The 9,405-nt window shown below is 29.8% G+C and overlaps 1 protein-coding gene across 1 annotated transcript; it reads right to left on the bottom strand.

Moving 5' to 3' along the window:
- Window positions 1-747: 747 nt before the first annotated feature.
- Window positions 748-5,359, bottom strand: LOC133783577 (subtilisin-like protease SBT5.4). The gene is made up of 11 exons (XM_062223232.1): window positions 5,249-5,359; window positions 5,037-5,146; window positions 4,756-4,853; window positions 4,500-4,667; window positions 4,200-4,314; window positions 2,979-3,552; window positions 2,837-2,895; window positions 2,427-2,675; window positions 2,210-2,324; window positions 1,913-2,126; window positions 748-1,412 (listed from the first exon to the last, which is right to left on the bottom strand). The coding sequence occupies exons 1-11, from the start codon at window positions 5,342-5,344 to the stop codon at window positions 874-876; spliced, it is 2,337 nt and encodes a 778-aa protein (XP_062079216.1). The 5' UTR covers window positions 5,345-5,359; the 3' UTR covers window positions 748-873.
- Between the last annotated feature and the right edge of the window lie 4,046 nt (window positions 5,360-9,405).

Genomic DNA, 9,405 nt, shown 5'->3' with positions numbered 1-9,405 from the left:
TTTTATTTTTATTATAAAAATGATCATGTTTAAAAATATTATCATATTATATATATTTAAAAAAAATCATAAACAATATTTTGATTTTATTTTTCATTTAATATGTTTATGTCAATATTTTATATATAATATTATTTATTTATTTGAAATTTATATGATTATAATACAAATTTAATAAAAATAATTAATAAATCCTATAAATAAAATTAAACGAATTGAATTACTTATATCTAGTACTGATATAAGGCCAATGTAAAACTCCAACAAATTGTTTGATAGTACAATAACAAGGAATCTCAATCCAACAACCTGAGACAACAGTTAGATATATTTCGAATACTATTTGATCACATTAATTAAATAACTCCAATTATATTCTTGGAATTTCTATTAATGAATATTCTGAATAATTATAGGATTTATATTTTTTTAGAAACTGTGTTTTGTCTCATTATCTGTTTGGACAGTGTGTTTTGATAAATTACTTTTTGGACCTTATGTTTTGTAAAATGGTTAAAATAGAACCATAAACTCAATTTTAATAAAGAAAAAATTGAATATAACAACACAGTTTTTAAGCAGAATGATTTTATTTTTGTTCTGAATTATTAGTTTAGTAAATTATTTGTGATTTTAGTTGAGAAATCATTGACCAAAATCGGGTTTAGGATTCTATTTTAACAATTTTACAAAATATAAGGTTTAAAAAGTAATTTGTCAAAATAAAATGGTCCAAACACATAATGGAACAAAACAAATGGTCCAAATACTAAATTCATATGACAGACAATGCATACATACTTTCTCGATGAATGTGCTTGAATAAAATAAATATTTTACATTTTAATCTGCCATACTAATTTCTGACTCCTTTTAGTACTTGACTACTATAGGACTCCTAACATAGCGCTTCCCGTCTGTCCATTTCAATTGTCCAAACACATAATCTTTAGGTTGTCCAACAATTTTTGGCTTCAAAATAATCTCGAATTTCTTTTCTTCACCAATTTTGCTAAATTCTAATGTTGTGGGCTTAACATAAACAGAAACTCCAGCTGGGGCTCTCACATATGCTTTGTAGGTGCCTGGTGGGCCAACATTCTTAACTTTTCTAGTAATGATTGTTGTTGATTGTGAACTTAGATCTGTAACTGTAATGGAAGGGTAGTTGAAATTTCCTAGAGTGAATGATTTGGGACATTTATACGGTTTCTTATAAAATTTCTTAAGCATTGTTTCATTGTAGCCATGGGCACATAAAAAGTTCATGTAATCGTCAATAGTTCTTTCATACACAAGTCCAGGATCCATAGCTCGGTTTGGTTGAATGTGGCCTGAACCATATTCAAAGGGTGTTGCTTTTTTCATGTTCCAATCCAACATCGGTTCATTGTTGTTATCTCTAACTCTTGCTGCAAATAGATTAGCTCGATGAGAAGTAAAGAATAATACCAGTATTTGTCAAATATTCATATATATATATAGATTAGCATCACTTTGAGTCCTACCGATGGAGCTCTCAGTGTTCTCGACCTTTGAACAGTTTTTGGCGCGATTTTTTTTTGCCGCGTATATTGTAGCTATTTAGAGTATCCTGTAAATTTATAGAAAAATCCAAATTATTTACAGTACCGAAAACTAAGTTCAAACATATTATTGCACGTGTAACTAATTTTTTTTTATACGCGTGGAAAACATATTTGAACCTAGTTTTTGGTACTGTAAACTATTCAGAATTTTCTGAATAAATTGCAGGAAGCTCTAAACAACTACAATATACACGGTCATAAAAAAAAAAATTTGCCGAAAACTGTTCAAGAGTCGATAACACTGAGCCCCACCGGTAGGACTTAAAGTGAAACTCCTATATAAAAATTATCCATTATATTTGGGCATATGTGAATAAATATACCTGTTGTCATTATAGCTGAATGAATTGCAGCTGGACTCCAATCTGGATGAAGAGTTTTGAGAAGGCCAACGATCCCAGAAACATGAGGGCATGACATTGAAGTACCTGAAATTGTGTTGAATTGGACTCGACGCTTATCAAATATTTCATCAGTTGGTCCAACAGCTCCACTATATGCAGCAATAATATAGACTCCTGGTGCTGTGATATCCGGCTGTGTGTGCAATTGAGAAAATTGGTTAACATTTCTTTATACAAAAATAGTAAAATCTAAATAAGAAAATTTTCAAAGTAGACCTTAAGCACAGCTGGCTGAATAACATTAGGTCCTCTCGATGAGAATGAAGCCATGGCTGGAGCTGGCTTAACTCCAACTCCAGTTTTTGGTCGAGTCATGTAAGCCATGGGAGCCCTAGAATCACAAAAGTATCATAATTATTATGTCAAATTAAATTTATTGTCTTTGATATAAAATCTACAAAGAAATAAAGCTTTTGAGGTTATTTGTTTGTACTTGGTAGTTTTGAGGTATTCAATCACTAAATTTCCTTGAATAGCATTGAGATGAGATGCAGGGAGCACATGAGCCTCAGGATATGTTTCATTCCCAATTAAGGGATGATTAACTAGAATCATTCCAACAGCACCTGCAAGAAATGCTTGGTGGCCCTTTTCAAGTTTTGAAGTCTCATCCCCAACATAACAAACCAAAATAGTCCCATTTACATTCTTTGGATTTAGGCTTTTAGGCTTGCAGAATTCCCTGGAAAACACACAAACATACAGTGACGTGTCACTACTTTTTAAAACAGGGTCATGTTTTTATAAATGTGATTCGCTAGGCTAAACTGCCACATCACTGTGTGTAATGTTTGAGTGTATATTTTAGGTGCACGTATTATTACTCTTATTTTTTATACTAACCCATAGGTCAATGGATAAAACTTTTGAGATGGCAAGCCGCGTGAAGAAAGACTTGCTCCCTGTGATTATATCAAAAAATGAACACTTAATTATATTTGTTTTCATATCAAAAGTTTGAGATACTTCAGGGCGTTTTACGAACCTCAAGGTGTTTTTTATTGCCAAGAGATACATAACTGCTGAACTCACGGTCGACTGTGCTAGCTGCCACGGTTATGGTCCATGGTGATGCATTAGTTACAGTCTTTGGATCATGTCCTTCGTTGCCAGCCGAGGCAACCACAACAATGTTATTCATAACCGCATGAAAACTCCCTATTGAAATCACATCTTCGAAAAACTCAATAGGTTCATCACTACCAATAGAGGCCGAGATTATGTCCACACCATCACTTATTGCAGCATCAAAGCCAGCCATAACATCAGCATCGGTGTAAGCAGGTGCATCTTCAGTTTGCAGCCAACCACCAATCTTGTAAGCGGCGACACGGGCTTTGGGGGATCCACCCTTGGCTGTGCCATTCCCATTGCCGAGCACATTTGCTCCAAAGACGAAACTACCACCAGCCGTGGAAAGAGTATGAGTCCCATGCCCATTAAAGTCTCGACTGGTGAAAAAGTTTGCCTTGCGTATATAAGTTTGAAGAGAAGAAGTGTTGAGAGTCTTTAGAAGTGCCATATAGCCCTTGCTAAAGTACTTTGCTCCTATTAGCTTCCTAGAGATTGGAAAACAGAGAAGAGATTATTTAATTTAAAAAATGTACAGTGACATGTTTAGAAATTTAAATTTGGCTCATTCACCTCTTCATTGGGAAGAGAAAGATTTAAATCTCACCATTTACAGGTTAAGAAATGTAAGTGCAAGAAGCATATATATATTTGATATGCATCAACAAAATTGTCCTTCCATATAGATATGTCGTAGCAATTCATTTCTTATTTTTTTCTTAATTACTTTATTATGTATTGTGGAAAATAAAAAAGTATTATTCAACAAAATTTTGGTATGAAAAAAAGTGCACTTAAGTCTCAAAATAATTAGCTATTTCTTTAAATGATAAGCATGTATATGGTGGTATGGATTTCCCACTCTAATTGGCCCGTATCAATGAGGAACTAGCACGTGTTCTAGCTCCTGCAAGTCAGTAATTAATAGAGAAAAACGGATGAGATAGTAACATAATCACTAGTTTAGTAAGATTGTGTATTTTTGCCAAAAAAAAAAAAAAAAGTATATAACTACATCAAAGTAAAAATATTGAGTTTTTATGTCAAAAATTTACTTTTTTTTTTAAATTTTATTTTTCATTCAACCATATATATATATATATATATATAAAAAAAAAAAAGAATGTGGACCAACCTATTACAACAGTGGACTTTATCCTTGATGACTGGTTGACAACCTCCATGCCATTTTGATGGAATAGGTCCGATTCCTTCAAACTCATGAAAGCTCTTAGATTCAGGCCAAACACCTACCAAACCAACACTTACTATCCTTAAAAAACACAGATTATTGTCATCTATTACTATATATATATATAACAATCATTATATATAATATATATAAGAGTTAGCTAGTGAGATGATAGATCAGTGGCTATAGTTTATTTGATAATGAGTTAATGAAGCATCAAAATATAAATTAGTAAATATTTACCACTATCCAAGTTTGCAATAATTACATCTTCACCGAATCTAGCTTTGTTCCAAATTGATTGATAAGAGACAGCACCACCATTTTTTTCCAATCTAAGAAATTCCCATGAATGAGTTGTGTGGAATTTCTTTCCTTTGCTCAAGAAAACTGATACCACATCTGGATGCTCTATATGTAATAATTAATATTATTAGATATACAACAAAACAATAGAGTTCATATATTTTGCATCACATTGAGTAAAAAAAAAGCTTACTTTGAATCTCTGCAACTTCTGTCTCATCAAGAATTGCAGCAAATCCATTTATATGTCTATTATAAGAGTAAAAGATTGCATCTTTTGCTTTTTCCTCACTGCACAAGAATTATGCATTCATTAAGAAAGAACCAATTAGATATATTTTTTTTTTTTTAAATTTGTGTTTGTCTAGACTTGCCCGAAAATCTTTTTCAGAAATGGTGAGAAAAATCTGCCCTATTTACATTCCTAAAATTAAAAATAAAATAAAATATTGTGTGAGAATGAATTATTATTACCTTCCTAAGTATGATCCAAGAAGGCTGTAATGAGAATTTGTGGCCCTTTCAAGATCTTCTGAGGAAGGGTTCACACCATGTGAATGTGTTCCCAAGTAGACAATATAAGGCTGCATATATACATATAAGAAAAACTTCAGAAAATAGAAGCAAAATGAAAATATATATGTATATATATAAAAATGCATATTTGTATATACTTATATGCCTGCCTTTTTAAGGGCTTCCACCGGTGATTGAAGCAAAATGAAAATAAGAAATATTGAGAGAAGAGAAGATGAAACAACACTACTACATTGTGGGGCCATAGTTTTTCTTTAAAGCATAGATGGAATTGGAGAGTAGGCTGCCATAGTTTTTTCCATATTTATAGATAAGAAAATTACATATTTTGCATCTTGTAATTAGAGATGCATATTTTGCATCTTAGCACTCTCCGTTCTGACAGGACTTGTTGTAATTTTTATACATTTTTATAATATATATATATGTATTTTATATATATTTTTATGTGTTATTATAGTATAGTAGTAATTTTTTTAATATTTTAAATTTTATTTTGAATAATGTTTAATATTTTAAATAATAAATATTGTGTAATATTTTAATTTACATATAATTTACTATTTTTATTTTAAAATTTATTTTTTAAATAAATAAGATTTTATGTGGGGATTCCCCGCCCCAATAGAGGATACCCCACCTCGCCTTCGACAAGAAATAAGAGGGCATAAGGCGGAGACAGGATTAAAAATATAAATGAGGACAGGGACGGGGGAGCACTTCCCGCCAATTCCCTGCCTCATGTGCATCACTACTTGTAATCGAAAGAAGGTCCTACATTACTCTTACTTCTATTATTGACTAAGTAAATTAATAGGATTCCTTGTCACTTTAGATGTCCCTATCTTTCCGATGAACGAGGTAAAAGAAAAAAAAATATTCAGAATATTGTATTAATGTGATAAAAAAATTTATTGCTTTTATAATTCACCACTTGATTGGGAATTACAAATTCATTTTTTCTTCCTTTAATTTAAAATACAACAGAATTGATATTGTGTGTATTGTATGTATATCTTCTTTTTTTCTTGGCCTGAAAAAAAAAGAGTTTTATGTTATATTAATAAATTGTTTAAATTAAAAATAAATATTAAAAATTATATAACTAAACCTACATTCTTACTATCATAAACGATCATCTTAGACTTTTGTCACCTCTCATGTAATCTTATCTTTTTATATTGTTGGTATTATGATATAAAAAATATATCTATATATATATTACTTTCACGGTAAATAAATATACCTTTTAGTGACAACTTTTTAGTCACAACATATATTTGTATGACTAAATACTATTTTTAGTCCCAACAAAAAATTATCTCTTATTTTTAAAAAGTACTCTTTAGTAACAATTATTAGTCACAACATATTGAAAGAAGAGAAGCAGAAACAACACTACTACAATGTAATGACATAGTTTTATATTTTCTTTGAAGCAGAGATAAAGCAATTGCTTTTGTGGAATATAATTTACTCCAACACTTTATTTTGGAAATTGGTTTCAATGAGGGGGCAAAACATTCAGGGGAAAATTACAATGAAAATATTTTCATAATTTTTTTTTTCTGAGAAATGAGTAAAACTTTTATTGCTCAACAATCTCTTTACAACTCTTTACAACAATAATCAAAGAGCTCCATAACTAGAGCTCAAAGTCTCATACCAATCTCTATCTACTTTACTTGTTTTCTCTCTTTTAAAATGAGAAAACATATTACAAACATCATATTTAATCTTTTTGACTATATTATTTACAGTATAGACTTTTTGCTCCCACAAACTAACATTCCTTGCTTCCAAAATACAATAAACAACAGCATTCATAATAGCCACAAGGAATTCTCTCCTGAATTTTGACAATTTCCTTCTCTTAATGCTCTTCAAACAAGCTTCTATTTAAAAAAAAAAACACACAATTGAAAAAAACACATTCGGTTATTTCACCTCTTTTTTTTTTAGAATTAACTCCGGTGTGAAAATTGTTATTTTGATAGTGATGACAACCATGATAAGAATATGAAAGAGTGGACAAAGGCTCACTCCTTATTATTAGTACACTTACTATAGTGTGGTAGCTGGCTAGCTAGTGGATGTCTATAATGATTCGGATAGTGACCACTATTATTAGAATATTTTTAATACAAGATGTAAATTTTGTACTGATTTTGACACAAAAAAATAAGTTAATATTATATTTTGCTTAATATTTATAATTGTGTTACAACGCACAAGATAAAAATTAATTAAACAAAATTAATAGTTCATTTAATATTTATTAATAATATACAAAAAATAATTGTTTTTTCAAATTTTTATTATAAAAAAGTAGTAATTAATCTTCAATTAATAAATTAATGTCAATATGATAAATAAAATATAATAGTTAGTTCATGTGCTAAATTTGATATAATTTTTAGTATTATATGTCAAATTTAACATAATTTTTACAACATTATTAGAGTGATAATTTGCTAAATATAATAATGCACCACATTCTTAACACTCTATTAAAAATACTCTTAATTTAAGACATTTGGATAAAAATATAAAAATTAAGCAATTTACGAGCCTAGATTTAAACACTAGAATTACTGTGAAACCCAATGGAATTGGAGCTGTATATATAATTATTACGAAAAGACACGAGTCCAATAAATACATCTTTTGGTCACCTCAAGATTCCTTATCCCTAACTATTAATAATTGATGAATAGATAATAATACTTAGAAAGAGACAAAAGTAATCATTTCACATGTGCTCTACATGGCTAGTGTGTATAACGTGTAAGATAATCGGTCAAAACATATATTATTGTATTAGTGGACTCGATTAAAAGTGATTTGCTTTAATTGTTCAACTAGTCATTAAAATCAATAAATAAATGGGTGAAAATAATTTTTTTTTTTAAGTAATTTTGTATTCTGGTCTATTTTTGATAATTTTTTGCAAAATAACATTTGTCTAAAATTCGACTAGTTATCTAAATTTTTCGGTCATTTGTCTAAAATTTTCAACTGACTATTTAAATTTTTCGACCACTTGTCAAAATTTTCGACAATCTGTCTAAATTATGAGAGACTATTTACAAATAATTATTAAAACTAGACTAGAGTGCAAAATAACTTTAAAAAATAAATCATTGTACCAAGACACCCTAAATTTAAATATATATATATAATCTTTTAGTAGATATAAATTGAAGTATTTTGCTAGTGTGTATAACTCTCATTTCATATTAACTCTTTTAGTAGATATAAAATAAGTAATATATATATAGCATATTCTTTAGTCATTTCCATGTTGAAAGTGTTGCGGCACAACTCAACTTTTGAGTAGTTTTGTGTCGCTCACTCTTTGATCGTAGCCTATGTCTTCATAGGCTACAATCAGCAAATTTGTCCAACCGCCACAATTAATGCAATTTAAAAAATTCTTGGATTATTGAAAGGCTCATTGTTTCAACGAGCTCGAGTAAGCAACACATTGTCATACCATTATTTGTTATTAGTTTTGCAATTTAAAAATTCTTATAATTTTTATGGTTACACGAACTTTTTACTTGTTGAATGGATTTTGAGGAGGGTTATTATCTCAATAGATATTTTCTTGCCAAGAAATGTACTTGTTGATTAATTAATAAGGGTTCGATAGTAGTTTTGGTAACTGATTTTTAAGTAATATTGCAGAGATCTTTAAAGTATATGTATTTAGTTTGACTTAACCTCATCAAATTGATTTTATAATCTTATCTTATTTTAATTGTCTTTTGTTGTTAAGACAACTTCTTTTCCTCACCAATTTTGCTAAATTTCAAGCTTGCAGGCTTAACGTAAATAGAAACTCCAATTGGAGCCCTCACATATGCTTTGGAAGTACTTGGAGGACCCACATTTTTAACTTTTCTAGTAACTATCATTGATTTTGAACTTAGACTAGTAACCACAATGGAAGGATAGTTGAAGTTGGCTAGGTTGAATGAGGTAAGACATTTATGTGGTTTCTTGGAGAATTTTTTAAGCAATTTTTCATCATAGCCATGAGCACATAAAAAGTTCAGATAATCATCAATACTTATATCATACACAAGTCCAGGGTCCATAGCTCGATTTGGTTGGATATGGCCTGAACCATATTCAAACGGTGTTGCTTTTTTCATATTCCAGTCCAACAATGGTTCCTTGTTGCTATCTTGTATTTTTGCCGCAAATAGTTTACCTTAATGAGAAATAATATGGAATATCCTAACACATATAATATTTGTTGTATATAAATATAGTGAATATTTAAGTCTTATTGGTAGAA

This window comes from Humulus lupulus, chromosome 6 (assembly GCF_963169125.1).
Source record: "Humulus lupulus chromosome 6, drHumLupu1.1, whole genome shotgun sequence".
Taxonomy (NCBI): domain Eukaryota; kingdom Viridiplantae; phylum Streptophyta; class Magnoliopsida; order Rosales; family Cannabaceae; genus Humulus; species Humulus lupulus.
Note: the sequence above shows the minus strand (reverse complement) of the source record. Positions and strands in the feature narration are given on the sequence as shown.

Coding starts and splice junctions, on each gene's coding strand:
- LOC133783577 (XM_062223232.1), bottom strand. CDS start 5,344: ATGGCCCCACAATGTAGTAGTGTTGTTTCATCTTCTCTTCTCTCAATA. Junction 3,553..4,199: donor AAAGTCCACTGTTGTAATAG/GTTGGTCCACAT, acceptor TCCAATCTCTAG/GAAGCTAATAGGAGCAAAGT. Junction 2,896..2,978: donor GCAATAAAAAACACCTTGAG/GTTCGTAAAACG, acceptor ATATAATCACAG/GGAGCAAGTCTTTCTTCACG.